A 15,616-nucleotide genomic window follows, 5' to 3' on the forward strand; every position below is an offset into this window, starting at 1 on the left:
AATAATGTTTTAAAAATACAAGCCTTTTATATAAAAGATTTTGGCTTGATCAAATCATCTTTCAATACATATAGGTATACATATGTGTACACACATATGTATATATATGAGTGGCACTGTATATCAATAATGAATATTTTGAAATTTAATTAAATATTTTCATGGTTTACTTGTTCTTTGGATTTACCTAAGCAAATAGCCCCTTAAATGCCTTTTGGGATGCTGGCTGGAAAGAAAACATTGTCTTTGGGGAGGTGTGCCAAGCTCTGTTAATGAAAAGCAACCCATTTGCTTTCTTTGCTGTGGGGCGTAGTCTGAGTGTGTTGATAATTGTGCTATTGCAGCTGTATTTCCTGACTGTTAGTTTTATGCTTGATGAAGGATGATAATTAATGTGTTAAACACTCAGTGCATCCTGTTTGGAGGGAAGAGTCTTTTGCTGCAGAATTACAGAGATGTAACTCGTGTCCCAGAAGTTTGTTTTATTTCTAATGAGCCTTTCTCTAGAAAATATGTGTAATTCTTTCTTGTATAATATTTTTATTAGAAAAGTGAATTGAGTCTTCACCTCACACAACTTGAAATTTTTCCAAGTGACGATTTTGACATTTTAGGAATATTTTGTGGTACTATTTTATGTGACAACAGCTATTACGTTTTTATTCAGGCCTGACTATATTGATTCTACATTTATTGGCATATTCCTTCATCATTCTAATTTCATGATAAATACATTTTTGTAGCATTTTAACTTTATGGAAAATTTAGCCTTGAAATTTAAAGTTAACAAAAAAATTGTTAATCTAATAATTGTAACAGCTCAAGTTGAAAGTTGAAAGACTATCTTTTGAGTGGTTTCCCATAAAAGAAGCAATTCCCTAATCTCATATTTTCAAGCAATAAATATTTATTGGTTCATTGCAATGCTACTAACATATACTTTTGCATGAATTATCATTAGTGTGTTAATTTTATACTGATTCCACATCATTCGGGAATGTCTTTTACATGGTAGAAATTATCAAGTCATGGGGATAGGAACAGAATGTGACCAGCCCTATCTTGAAAGCTTTTTTAGAGAAAGTCATTTAGACTAAGAGTTTAAAACATTTTTTTTTTTTTGGAAGAAAACTAAAAGAAATGCTGTCTGTAGGAAAGCAGTACCTGTCTTAAATTACCAGCCTTCAAATGTGGTCATGTTTGCTTCATCCTTTCAGGATGTCACTTACTTACACATTTCTCCACATATCCAGAACAGGCAACAGAAAAAAAAAATTTTTTTAAGAAAAAAAAAAAAATAGCCCTCAGGAGTCAAGTGACTTTTCATTGGAAAATCTAAAATTCTGTTTGTACCAGTGGCCTTTTCTCCCCTATCTGACGTGCTGGCACATGCGCTGAGTTGGATGTCTTTGTAGAGAAGTGAGCATTGGGCCCTTTGAAGACGTGGACACGCTCCCTGGGGGCTGGTTGAAGGGAAGGCATGTCCTTCTGCACTGGTATTTGTGAAGAGATGAGGACCTATATTGAATGGCAGTGGTCAGTAGCTGAGTGTAGTCCTGTGATGTGCCCCACTGCAGTGTCGTGGGGAGGAAAGCCGGTTTTTGACTCTGGTTATGGGATAAATCAAAGCATGTGGGAGCACAAGCCCTGGAGCCAGCCAGATCTGGCTCTGAGTCTAGCTCTGCCCAGCCGTGTGGTGGTGGTGGTTGTGACTGTGGCAGCCTTGGTGCTCCATGGGTGGGGGGGAGTGGGGGAGGGATGGACTTACTAAACATTCTGTTAGTGGATCCAGAAGACAGCCATTGGCGGTATCGATACAGAAGGTTTTGTTGTGGTTGTCAGGTTCTGGAGCCCAGCTTCAGTTACTTTCTTAGGCACCATTTTCACCCTAGGTTATTAGTTTTGCACAGGCAAGACTTTATGGCAGTGGAATAGGAGGTCTCACTAACCTTGCCCAGGGAAACCCAACCTCCTCCCTCCCTGCGCCCCCAGACGCTCTGGCAGCCTTTCTGCCCTGCAGACCCTGGTCTGGGCTCAGGTCATTCCCACCAGGGATAGGAGAGGGCAGGGCCAGCCTGCACCCCAGAAAAGCAAGAGGGTGTCCCACCCCTGTAACAGGGCTAATTCTAAAAAATGCGCTTTGGCTTTGCAAGTGGCTCTTGGTCTGTGCCAAGATTTTAACTCTAAGGAAACCTGAATTTGAAAACCTAACTGTGCATGTTCAAAAATAACCATCGAAATGGATGTGCCACTGTTCCCTCCTCTCTCTCCTGGAGTCTAGGACTTAGCACTGTTATATGGAACATCATTCTACAGACTCAAATGCTTTTAGCTCTAACAGTTCAAAAAACATCTCTTTCTAAATTTTGTTTTTCTCAAATTCGTATGCCTCACAGCCTTCTTCCACCCACCCCATTTCTCAGTTAATCACTTGAACATTTACCGACAAGCCACATGGCTCTGTAGTTACTTGCTTTGAAAATAAAGCCATAATAGTTTTTATGAAAATTGGGTAAATATCCCTGCAATGCAATTTTAGTTGCCAGTCCCAACATGGCAATTACTCATGGTGAACATCCAGAATATCCTTTTAGACTTTCAAGTTTTTTCTCAGTGTCTTTACTTTACACAGCATTTAGCAGAATGATGTTTTTCCCCAAGCTGCTCCAGGCCAGATCATTGCCAACAGCAAACTGGGCTGCATCCAGGTCACTGGGAGAGGAGCGGTAGAGAGACTGACCGTGGCTACCACTGAAGTCTGAGGTATTTCAGATTGGATGGGGACACACCCAAGCGTGGCTGGTCATCCATTCATCCTTGATGACTGACATTGGTTCTTCAGGGCAGCTGGTAGCCCAGGCCCTGTTCACAACAGTAAGATGCTTCTCTCCTCACCACCTCTTCTTATTTTCCACCTCTTCCTTGAGGGAAAAGGAAAAAATATTAGCATTGTGTGCGTAGTTACTTTATGCCAGGCGTTCTGCTAAGGGTGAAGTGCAATAATGTCTAGAAGAATTTGTCATGGTGCGTGGGACTCTAATGTACCAAGGTTGGGTCTTATAATGAATAATACGTTAGGTTCAGCATTGACATATAGAAAGTGCATATATTTTAGTTAATCCTCAAAGTAGCCTTGGGGAAGTGGGCATACTTGTTCTTGTTTCCATGTTTCAAATGAGGAAACTGAAGCTCAGAAAGGTCTAGTAATTTGCCCAAGGACACATGCCCAGTACATGGTAGATCTGGAAACAGGGATGCTTATGCTTCTTTCACTCTGCCTTGTAGCACTTCTTTCAGGTGGTGTTCTGGCTGTGAGGCAGGAGGGTAGAGAAAGCAGAATCGCCACCTTTAAAAAGTACAGCTATAGGGCTTCCCTGGTGGCGCAGTGGTTGGGAGTCCGCCTGCCGATGCAGGGGACACGGGTTCGTGCCCCGGTCCGGGAGGATCCCGCATGCCGTGGAGCAGCTGGGCCCGTGAGCCATGGCCGCTGAGCCTGCACTTCCGGAGCCTGTGCTCTGCAGCGGGAGAGGCCACAGCGGTGAGAGGCCCGCATACCACAAAAAAAAAAAAAAAAAAAAAAAAAAGTACAGCTATAAATTTTCAATTAAAAATAGCACTTTAAAGTATTTTTTTCCATGTCCTGGCTGTTTTATTTATTTTTAACATCTTTATTGGGGTATAATTGCTTTACAATGGTGTGTTCGTTTCTGCTTTATAACAAAGTGAATCAGTTATACATATGTTGCCATATCTCTTCCCTCTTGCGTTCCCTCCCTATCCCACCCCTCTAGGTGGTCACAAAGCACCGAGCTGATCTCCCTGTGCTATGCGGCTGCTTCCCACTAGCTATCTACCTTACGTTTGGTAGTGTGTATGTGTCCATGCCTCTCTCTCGCCCTGTCACAGCTCACCCTTCCCCCTCCCCATATCCTCCAAGTATTTGCTTGAAGGCGAAAAGCATCTTGTATATGTCAGTCTTCGAATACCATGGCCCTTCCTTTAGAATTTGAAATGAAGCCCTCTCCATCTCCTTGGTACTTCATATGAAAGGGGAGTTCAGTAGATATTCTTGGCCTGGTTATTCAATACAGTTTCTTAACTAGTTGTAGAATTGTAAAGACCTGGATTTAAATATTGCTTCTCCTTGTTAATGGTTGAATGGCCTTAAGCAAATTACTTCACCTCCCCTGATCTCCATGTCCATGTCAGGAAATCGGAAGGACAGTGTTTATCTGGGTTTTGAGAGATGTATGAAACATGGAATGCGGTACGTAACACAAAATGAGCCCTTAAGACATCTAATTCCTTTTAGATCTTTAAAAGTCATTGATAAGAAAGTACGTTTTGAGTGCTTACTATGAGCTTGGTACTCTGCAAAGACATTATCTCAGTTAATCCTCACAATGTCCCAAGGATGGTTTACTTGTCTCCTTTGTTCTGATGGGTAAAGAGAGGCTCCCGGGGGTGAAGACCCTTTACCAGGGCACAGCACTACGTGAACTATTTCCGAAGTCCATCTCTTTCTAGTACACTATGATGCCTTCCCAGTACTAATTTTCCATCTTTTTTGTTGTTGTTGTTGTTGTGCCGGGTCTTAGTTGTGGCATGCGAATTCATAGTTGCGGCATGCGTGTAGGATCTAGTTCCCTGACCAGGGATCGAAGCCGCATCCCCTGCACTGGGAGTCGAATTCTTAACCACTGCACCACCAGGGAAGTCTCCATCTTATTTTAAAGAATAGATTGCGTTTATTTTTCTGTAGTTTTACTGTTTAACTTTTTTGTTCTACAGTAGAATTCAAGAGTACCTTCTGGTCCTAGATTAATTTGTGTTCCTTGTACAGTGCCTTTATAAATTTATAGCTGCATGGGTGGGGAGGACATGTGAGCTAAATGTCCATAAATTATGTGGCTCATACACATCATCATGGCCTCTGCTTTTTATTCCTCATGTGCTACTAATTATAAAATCACAAATATACACAAACCCAACTGAGTTCAGCATCTTTTAACCATGCCGTGCTATTTTGAGCACTTTTATTTCCTTTTATAAACAATTATTTGGCACCTTTATATACATATCGTGTAATTAATGGGAAGTAGCCTAAGAAAATTAAAAGTAATAAAGATTAGAGGAAACGTTACCCAGTTGTCAAAGTTAAACATTAAATTTAGGTCGTTAGATGAGGGCTGATTGCTGTTCTTTTGCCTGTGAAATTTGTTTTGCTGAGTAGTTTTGCTTTCATTCAGATGAATGTTGCTGTTGCTTTTATTTTCCTAATACAGGAAGTAGTAACTCCCTTTATTATATTAAGCTGTTTCCTTTCTAAGACACTTTTGCAAGCTCGGTCTGTAAGTTTCCTCTGTCACGCTGATCTTACATATTGTGTGTGTGCTTCCTGAAACCATTTAAGCATTGATGGAAACTATTAGCATGTCAGTGCAGCCTTAACAGAGAAAGGTTACTTGGTCTAAAAACATTCCCTCCTTCACAGAGAACCTTTCAGTCTTATATGATGTTGTATTGCTTCTAATTCATAGTGATTTTCCCAAGCAATTTTAATGAAGGGCCTAGAAGGTTTGGGGTTTAGAAACAGAATGCTTTGACGTTTTATTTCTGGACATGGATTTGAACATGGCTTCCATCAGCCAGTGATTCAAACTACTTCCATCTGATGGCTGCCTTGTCTGCACAGTCAGCCAGGCGTCTTAGATTCATTTTGCCTGAGCAGATGTTCACGTCACACAGAAGATGCTGTCACCTCTGACTTTTAAGGATGCTACAGGGTTAAGCGTTTTCAGCTGAGTTTTGGACTTTAATCTGAAGAATTCACCTCTACCCGCCTGCCCCCAGTTGGGCCTTTATAATCAAACCTTGGAAAACGTCGTGATTCACCATGTAGAATATCCTGTATCTGACAGTCACACCCGGGAACTGATTTTGAAGGAGGAAAGCAGACATGATTTGTCCTCCATAATGTTTCAGAGTTCCTCTAAGCCTCTTTATATCTTCAATGTGTACCATCTTTTGTAAGAAACAAGTTCCATATGTGGTGTTGCAGGGTTTTTTCCCTTGCTCTGTAGAGGAACATATAGCTTAGTTTGATCTAAAACTCTCTCTTGCTTCAAGAGACGCCTTCGGAAAATGTTCTAAAATTGATTGTGTTAATGATCACACAACTGTGACTATATTGTAAACCATTGAATTGTACACTTTAAATGAGTGAATTCTGTGGTATGTGAATTATAGCTCAGTAAAGATACACACACACAACCTACACACACACACGAGTCCCCTTAGTTCAAAATTCTAATATTTAATAAATAAGCCCATGTGCTCAGTATTAATTTTGCTTATGATTTTATAAGCCTTTTCACATTATTCCCCTAGCCTTTGAATTCCTTAGCTAAAGAGCTCTAATTTTTGCAGCTTAACCTTATGTACATTAATTTATCAACCAACAGGTGCATACACAGCACCTCTCTTGAGTGGCAACAACAAAATTGTTTTAAGGACAATGGTAATAGAAGGAAGGAAGGAGTGATTGTCACAGGAATTATTAATAATAAAGTAGCAATTGGAACTGCAGCCATTCTGTTGGTGAAGCACAATAGTGACTTAACCGTGATGGTGGTGACAGGGGGCCAACAATTGAGTGCCTGCTAATGGCCCAACAGGAGCAGGGGTTGAAAAGAAGGAATAAGTGGTTTACATCACAAAGGGGTTGTCTGAGAGCTGCTGGAGTGTGGTTCTGAGGGGAGGTCAGGCTAGAGACAGAAGGGATGATAACCATGGAGCTGTCAAGGGCATCTCAGGGGCTTAGGCGAGCACTGTGGCAGCTAGACATGGCCGGCTGAGAGCAGCTGTCCTGGCCCTGCCACTGCTGATTGATACAAAGGAAATGCAGAGAGAAGATAACTGAGCAAACCAGGAGGCCTGAGCGAAGCATCACAGAATCTAAAAGCAAGACTTGGAGCCGGCGGAGCCTTCTCTGGAAATTCTCCTGGCTTCACTTTGACCAGGACTGGACCACTCTTTAGAGAATAAAACTGCTGGAAGTGGGGTGTGTATGAGTGTGTGTGTGAGTGCCGTGATTGGCAGCTCAGTTGAAAAGAGAAAGTCCTTGACATCTGTTCAACTACTCCTTGTGGTTGCACATTTCCAAAATGCACACACACACACACACACACACACACACACACACACGTGCCCAGCTTTTACCAGATGCCTTTGGGTGTACACACACACACACACACACACACACACACACACACACACACATATATGAAGAACACCAAGACTATGGTCCATATTCCAATTGCTTCACTTGTTCCAATGCTGTCCTTCATAGCATTTCCCCCTCCAGCCAAGGATCACAGAGTCCATTTAGTTGTCATGCAGTAGAGAGACAGAAAGAGCAAAAGAGTATAAGGAAACTAATGGGGGCAAAATGTTAAGTATTGAGGAATGTGGGTAAAGGAACGTTCTCCTTGTGTGACCCCTGTTAACCTCTTTATCCCAGTCTCATGAGACTTGTCCTGTTACCCACTATTCTACAGCTGAAACAAGCCAAGCTGTTCCTACCGCTAGGCCTTTGCACCTGGGGCCCGTGGTTCTCCTGAGCTGCACGTGGATGGCTCCTTCCTGCCATTTAGCTCTGAGTTGAAATATCACTTCTAAGAGAGGACATTCCTGCTACCTGCTACCTTATGACCCAGTCACTTTCTATCCCCCTATATCAGTTCTCTGCCTGGATCCATCACTAGCTTATGATTTTGTCTGTCTTGTGCACCATGTATCCCCAGCACCCAAAACAGCCCCTGGCCTTGGGATGTGCTGACTGAGTGTACTAATCTAAATGTCCAGAAATAGGGAATCATTAAAAACTATGGCAGTGCCTTATGGATGTGGTTTAAGCAAGAAAATGCGTCAGAATCCTAATCAGGGGACATATATTCAAAGAGAACATTTAGCCCTACCTTAGAATATTGGCAATATAAATTAAACATTTATATTTTTTTAATTCAATATTAAATGTTTAAGATATATAAAATCTTCTTTATATTCTGCACTCAAATTGTTTTAATTATGAAATATCTACATACATTAAATTGGTTAAGAGGGCATCTATGCTCTATAAAAATATCTACTATACAAACAAGGATTCCAATTGTATAAGTCGTATGAGTAAGAAAAAAAACAAAGGAAATATTAGAAAAATAATAACTATTTTAGGGAAATGGAATTATGAGTAATTTTTCCTTTTTTACTTCCCAAACATTCTACATGTGGTTTTATTACTTTTCTAATTAAAAAAAATATTTTTAAAAGACAAAACATAATACAGGATATGTATAATGAAATACTAATAAAACTGTAAGTGCAGTTTGGAGATGGAAGGACGTTCTTGAATTTGGCATGCTCAGTGAATGACGCTTTATGAAAAATGGTAGTAACTGGTCTGGACTTTGCAGAGACTGATAGGACTTTGAGGATAGACAGATAGGTAGAGAGAGCTTTTTAGGTTAAAGCAGCAGACTGAGCAAAGATAGGAAGGGAGCAACTAGCACACAGGAGACCGTGAGGAGAGAAGCCTAATTGAACGGAAGGACATGTGAGGTTAGCGGGAATGCATCTGGAAGAGTAGGATAGGGTCACATTTTAGAAGATCTTTTAAATTGGTCAGAGAAGTTTAGACTAGAAATGGAAGGAAATAAGAAACTACAATGGGTTCTTGAGAAAAAGGGTAATATGATGGCCTGGGTGTTATAGGAAAATTATTCTAGCAGGAAGAGTGACACCAGTGTCCATCTAGTGTCCATGGCAGACACCAAAACCAGTCACAGCTCCACTGCCAAGACTCAGCCTTCAGACCATCTTCAACCAGCCCTCCGGTCAGCCATCAGTAATCAGTCCAAGTTGGCATATGAAAAGTTATTGCCTCCTCTGTGTGTGTGTCATACTAGAAAAGTGAAGGATGGGAAGGAGACAGGAACAGAGAGGTGAAGACCCAAAGGATGAGGACTTTAATAGTTCTGAGAATATAAGCAGGATAAGTATCTTGAGATATTTCTTTTTTGTTTGTATTATAATTAGGCCAGAAATGGAGATCTTTGTATATAACTCATTATTCAGTTGTTACAGGGATGTTTTGCTTTTTCAGGCTTTGTCACTGGTGTACAGTTCCTTGGGACTTTTTGCTTTTTTTAAAAAAAAAAAAAAAACACCTTTCCTTAAATATTTAATAAACTTTAAGAACAGTCGCTCAAAGAAATTATGTGCCAAAAAAAGACTCTCACCCGTTTTTAACCTACAAAGATTTGGACGCACCTGCTCTGTCCACTCGTGGGAGTTAACTTGTCAGAATTTGTTAAGTTACTATTTTGGGTTTGAAAAAAAAGGGTTTGTTTCCTCTTGTTTTTTTAAAAAATAAACTGTTTTATATTGCAAAATAGCAAACAAAATTAAAAATAAAATTGTCTCATCTTTGGGGGAGAGAAAGCTTCTACTCTGTCAGTGTGTGGGCTGCAAGCAGAACAGAATGTTTATCTTAGCTGCATGTTAAAGATGGAACATAAAGTTAGCAATAGCCAAAAGGCCTTCTTTTGAATAACTTATCACAAAAGGGAAAAACATAAATCTAGTGGCAAAACAACTCTCCTTTATAAGCTAGTATTTCTTGGATAGGTCTGAGAACATCCAACATTTCCTTTCTGTCCACTTGTTTGGTTCAAGGTTACCTCCCCAAACCTCTAATTCAGGGTTTGATTACTGGGACCAGTGGCAGTTGAGTTTTTAATTGACCTTTCATTGTCTTTTGTTTTCTTTCCTATTATCCTGATCAAGAGCTTACAAGACCCTATGAAAAAGCTGGTTGAGAAAGAAGAAAGGAAGAAGATTGCCCAGCAGGAAAGTGCAGAGGCCTCAGTGGAGGAACCAAGTCAGTAAGTCACGGCTCCTTCTCTTGGCAAACCTTTCTTCCCACAGGTAAGGCCACCGCCATCCTCGCAGACCGAGTCTGCCAGGGTTTCTGACACAGGGTGACTGCTTTACTTCCTCACTTCTCTGAATAGATGTACTAAAATTGAGGCCAAACTCCTCCCCTCACATATTCCTGCTAGGCCGGGACTCACTTATCCCAAGAAGAGACCCCTTTCTGGGGTCTTAGGAAGGGCAACTTGTGAGGAGTTGGCTGGGGCAAGAGAGGGCAAAGGTCCCCAGTACTCCCTGGCCTCAGACCCAGCTTCCTGCTCTCTGGGATCTCTGCACCCCATCTATTCCTTTTGTCACCATCAGTTACAAGATCCTGTCCTAGATAGGAAATCCCCGGCTTTTCTCTCATAGAAGGAAATAACTTACTAGCTTACCTCACAACACATGTAGTACTCAGGTGTTATGATACACAAGTGTTGGGTCTTGACATTTTGTTTCTACGTGCAGACTTTGTTTCCTCCTCTGTGAAGCAGAGAGCAGCTTTGAGCGCAGGAAGTGACTCTCCATCATCATTTCTTGCCTCTTTACAGAGAAGCCTCCTCCAGTCATTTTTAAACACTGAGATGAACTTTTCAACATATATGCTGCATGATTCCTCAACTCATACAGCAAGGAGGAGGTTTACATGTGAACTTATGTCTTTTTCTGTTGAGATGTCATAGCCCGTGGGAATGGGGTTAATCTTGAGCTGGCTAACCTAGTAGATTACCTTACCTCCATTTGTTCTTCCTTTTCCACACAAAAAAGTTTAGATGACAATCTTGTGCTAAAACAGGTTTACATTTTTACTGTGTTTCTAAATCAGGTTTTAAATATCTTTTTTGTCTGACGGAAGTATTTACCACCAAGGGTAGCCTTCTTTAACTTAATTTATTTTTTTATTTTTTTGCGGTACGCGGGCCTCTCACTGTTGTGGCCTCTCCCGTTGCGGAGCACAGGCTCCGGACGCGCAGGCTCAGCGGCCATGGCTCACGGGCCCAGCCGCTCTGCGGCACATGGGATCCTCCCGGACCGGGGCACGAACCCGTGTCCCCTGCATCGGCAGGCGGACTCACCACTGCGCCACCAGGGAAGCCCGCCTTCTTTAATTTTAAAGCAAATACTAGAAAATTTCTTTAGTGCAGAACAAAGACAATTTTTCACTGTAGGAACATCTATAGAATGTGCTCTGAATCTAGTACAATTGACTATATGAGGGGGAAGCAATTTAACCTATTACTGTTAGTAATGGTGATGCTAGCTACCATTTAGTGAGCACCTACTGTGTATGAAACACAATGCCAGGTGCTTTATTCATGTTATCTCAACTCATTCTCATGATGACCCTCCATGTAATTAACATAGGCATTTCCCTGTTGTGTTAATGATGGAAGTGGGGCTCAGAGAGGTTAAGGGACTGCCCATGGCCCCTAGTATAGTAAGAGGCAGGGCCTGGAGTGAGTTCTGGTGCCTTTTTTTCACCATATATGTTACTGCAATCAAAGTAAAGCATTAACTTTTACTTAGAGAGGAACTACCGAAGATTAGTTTTGGGTGATTAGTTTTAATTAATTTCATATTTCTTCATTATTTTTATTACTTCCTTTTTTAAAGCTCAAAAAGTATAAAAGTAACTAGTTTAAATGACAATGAAATTTAATAAGAATTTTGTTCAGAAATGGCAGGTAAAGTGAACCACTTTGCTAGGAGGGGGATTCAGAGGCACCAGCTGAATCTCAGGGTGGTGATGTATCTGTGCCATCATCTTACCCATGAATAGTGAGAGTTCAGTAGGCAACAGTCTTGTGGATTTGAGAATGATCCTGCTTTCAGCCTTATGTAATTTAGCTAACCTCCTGAGGTATCCTCTCCTGGAACACCACGAATCAGAATAAACACCTGCTTGTCCATCAGTTTTTTAACTATGTTTTTAAAGTGATAACTGTAAGTATCTATCTTTGTTATACATAACTGCCCACCTAGATATTTACAGAATATGTGCCTTGGCATGAAACTAAATTCAGACGTTAAGATACTACTAACCAGTTTTAGTACAGGGACAGAAGAAAGCCAGCAAATTTATTTCTTCTTCCAAAAATATATAGCATGTAAATGACTGTATGTTCATATTGTGTGTGTGTGTACGTACAGTAATAGATATTGTACAGAAAATCTGGCTCTATCATAAGTATAACATTTTCAGAACAACATTACTAAACTTTGTTTTTTAATTTTAAGGTTAATTTCATTAGAGGATGAAAACCAGCACAAGGAATCCTCTAGTTTTAAGAGTAAGTTTCGATTTTTATTTAGAATTGCTTCTGAAATACTGCTGCACAACAGCCAGCTCATTTTCTTTTTCGGTAAACTTCTTCTAGACCTTTTTTTCCAATTGAGAAAATTCTATATTAATTTGCTTCCTATCATTTAAGTTTTAAATTTTCAAATATCAGTGCTGTTGACCCTATAGCGTTATTGAGAGAGGTTGTATATTTTGAACTAGAAAACAGCATCATTAGTCATTTCAGCAGCAGCCTGTCAGGGGAGCATCACTATTGATACTATTTCTTTTACAACAGGTGATAGCATTTCTGCTATTACCATTACGAGTTGTAACTGCCATTTGGGCTGTAGAGGTGGTTGCAAAGAGATTACATGATGACATCAGGAGAGTTCGATTTTGGCTGTGTCATGGGGTGTGTATTGGTCATGGTTGGGAACAGATGGGAGAGCTCAGACACTGCTCTTCCAGGTGGTTCCTGGGCCTGCTCAGTACTGAGTGGCACCAGATCCCTCTGGCGTACTGACCCTCGTGTGGTCGGAAGAGGGATCAGAGCACTGGTGGACCAGACAGTGTGCTTTGAAGGGCTTGTCAACTATTCCTGCCTTCTGCTATTACAGCCCATTCATTCACTGGTGCGTTCTCGCATGCGGAGCATGGGGTAGGGTAAAGTGTGACAGAACTCAGGATGGAAAGCTGAGCCTTTCGCTGGGACTCAAATTCTTGGAGATGCAGGGGAAAGTTTTATAGGTAATAGGAAGAGAACTAAAATTACCCCAACCGCCTGTTCAGCCTGGCCCTCTCGGAATGTATCTGCCTCTGCCCTTTGCTGGGGCAGCCTTTCCAGGAGACAGGAGGGGGCAGATTATACCCTAGAACTCCCCCTCTCTTCCATCTCTTCCCTTCACACTCTGTCTTCCTTCCTACTTTGCCAACCACATCACCTACTTTATTCTTCTCCCATTTACTGCTTCCTTTGCTTTTCCCCCATCTGTCTTTCAACAGGGAAAAAAAAAAAAACTACCACTTTTTTGCCTCTACAGCTTGGCTTCGTGTCATCCCTTCGTGCTTGTATGCCTTCACTTACTCACGTACTTGTTCATTTGTTCAGCGGATGTTAATTGAGAGCCACCTCTGTGGCGGACACAGCACAGGGCTCTGGGCCCATGGTGATGGACCCTTCCAGGATGGGGCTTACAGTCAAAAGGGGAAGCAGGTGGTAACCTAACAATTACACAAGTAACTGGGCAACTCCAACTTGGGTGTGGGCTGCAAGGGCGATGGGCCTGTGTGTTAGGGTGACTTCACCTGTTCGAGGGCATCGGGGAACTGGCTAAGTCAAGGCTACTGCAAGACCTATCAAAGCAAAAGACACAGCCTGGGCAAAGACTATGAACCAGGGAGGACCAGGGGAAGGTCAGAGGAACAATGTCCTAGAGGTTGACGGAGGGAGTAAGTGGTAGAAGCCAGAGAGGCAGGCTGGCCATGTAAGAGTCTCTGACTGTATTGATCCACACCCTCCAGCCTCAGGATCATGCAGGGCTGACAGCACGAATCCTGTGGGAATCTAAGTAATCGAATAGAAAAATTTTAGTTTTGTGGGAAAAATGTAAACTCCAGTTGATTCTATTTCTATTCAAATTATCAATATAGATCGTTTATTTATACAACATGCGACAGTACAGGGGGATCAGATTTTCTCTCTGTGCCGAATGTTCACTTGCTTGTGGTAGCTGCATAATATTTTGAGATCGTAAATGTTGATTTCCTTATTTTATATATACACAGAATGGAATCCATTATAATGAAGTGCGATCTGTCCTTTATTCTGGGACCTGTAGAAAGTCTAATGTACCTATGAGCAAACCAAGGTTTAAGGTCGTTATATTGTGCGTACACACGCACACGCACACACTTTATCAGGCAGAAGGTACAAAGAGTTCCCATATATGCCCTGCCCCCCGCACATGCATAGCCACCCCCGCTAGCAACATCCTCCGCCAGGGTAAACAATCAATGAACCAACACTGACATATTATTATCTCTCAAATTCCATAGTTTCCATTAGATGTTGTACAGTCTGTAGGTTTTCACAAATGTTTAATGCCATGTATCCACCACATGCAGAGTACTTTCACTCTCCTAAAAATCCCCCGTTGCTTCACCTATTCAACTTTCCCTCCCCCAAACTCCTAGCAACCACTGATCTTTTTATTGTCTCCATAGTTTTGCTTTTTCCAGAGTGTCATATAGTTGGAATCACGCTGAATGTCGCCTTTACAGGTTGGCTTCTTTCACCCGTAATCTGCCCTTTTATTTTAGCCAGGCCCACGTGGCTGAGGTTCCTTAGCTCACCGTCACTCGATCTTCTGGTACTTAAGTCACACATTTGTCCGTAGAAGGAGAATTGTTGATCAGTGTCATATAGTTTTCTACCAAACAAAACAAGGATTCAGGGCTGTTAACTCAGCATTCATTGAGAGCCAGCAGCTTGGGTAAATTATCATCTGAGGACCTCTGCTTCTGTGTGAGTGAGTTTGTGGATATACTATTCCTTCCTGAAGCCATGTATTTACCTTAGCGTTAGTATATGAACACACACACCTTTCTGAATCGGTGATAACCAAATGCATGTGTTATATTTACAGCTAAAGATGGAAAAAGTGTTTTATCTGCCTTAGACAAAAGCTCTATACATAATGCATGCTCAGGTAGTCTAGATTAAGGAAAACAACTCAATTTTAGTAATTTGACTCAAACTCCTCACAAGATGAAAATGACTCAATTTTCTTTTCTTTCTTCTCCTCTAATGAACCTATAGATGAACTATTAGACATGAAACTCGAGGAAGGTGGTAAGATTTATGCATTTCTTTGGGGTTATAATTTGTTTAATATTTTAAATACTGTTGTTACATGCAGGAAAATGTAATTTTTATCTTTTGAATAGCTTTGCATTCCCAAGCAATTGTTTTTAGGTGACTGTCATTTGTCTTTATAAGTGACTTCAGATATGCTCAAGCACAAATAGTATGTGTAGATCTGTCATCTTTAGTGTAATTACATAATGTTCAAACTACTAAAGCTAAAAGCTATTATGTCAGAGGTTGAATGCTGGAGTAGAAAAAAAACATGGCTTTCAGAATCAGACAGACCTGAATTTAGATATGGTTCTCCTAGAAATGATCTCTATGGCCTTAAGTAACTTGCTTCATACTTAAACTCTTTTAGCCTCAGTTGTTCTCATTTGTAAATTGGAGCCAGTAGCAACAGTCCTGCTGGGTTATTGCCAGGATTGGAGATCAAGTATGCAAAGGGTCTTTCATCGTCTCTGACACAGGGACACTCTCCAAACGGTAAGCAG

The 15,616-nt window shown here is 41.2% G+C and overlaps 1 protein-coding gene across 17 annotated transcripts in view; it reads left to right on the forward strand.

Moving 5' to 3' along the window:
- ICA1 (islet cell autoantigen 1) overlaps positions 1-15,616 on the forward strand; it is a 145,107-nt gene that overhangs the window by 106,769 nt on the left and 22,722 nt on the right. For 16 of the 17 annotated variants that reach the window (XM_067746296.1, XM_067746307.1, XM_067746302.1 and 13 more), the window contains 3 exons: positions 9,847-9,944; positions 12,211-12,263; positions 15,075-15,107. In XM_067746296.1, the coding sequence (XP_067602397.1) occupies positions 9,847-9,944; positions 12,211-12,263; positions 15,075-15,107 (184 nt within the window). The remainder of the gene's footprint in view (positions 1-9,846; positions 9,945-12,210; positions 12,264-15,074; positions 15,108-15,616) is intronic. The other variant, XM_067746310.1, reaches the window with a different exon arrangement.

The sequence above is a fragment of the Pseudorca crassidens genome, chromosome 8 (assembly GCF_039906515.1).
Source record: "Pseudorca crassidens isolate mPseCra1 chromosome 8, mPseCra1.hap1, whole genome shotgun sequence".
In the NCBI taxonomy this organism is placed as follows: domain Eukaryota; kingdom Metazoa; phylum Chordata; class Mammalia; order Artiodactyla; family Delphinidae; genus Pseudorca; species Pseudorca crassidens.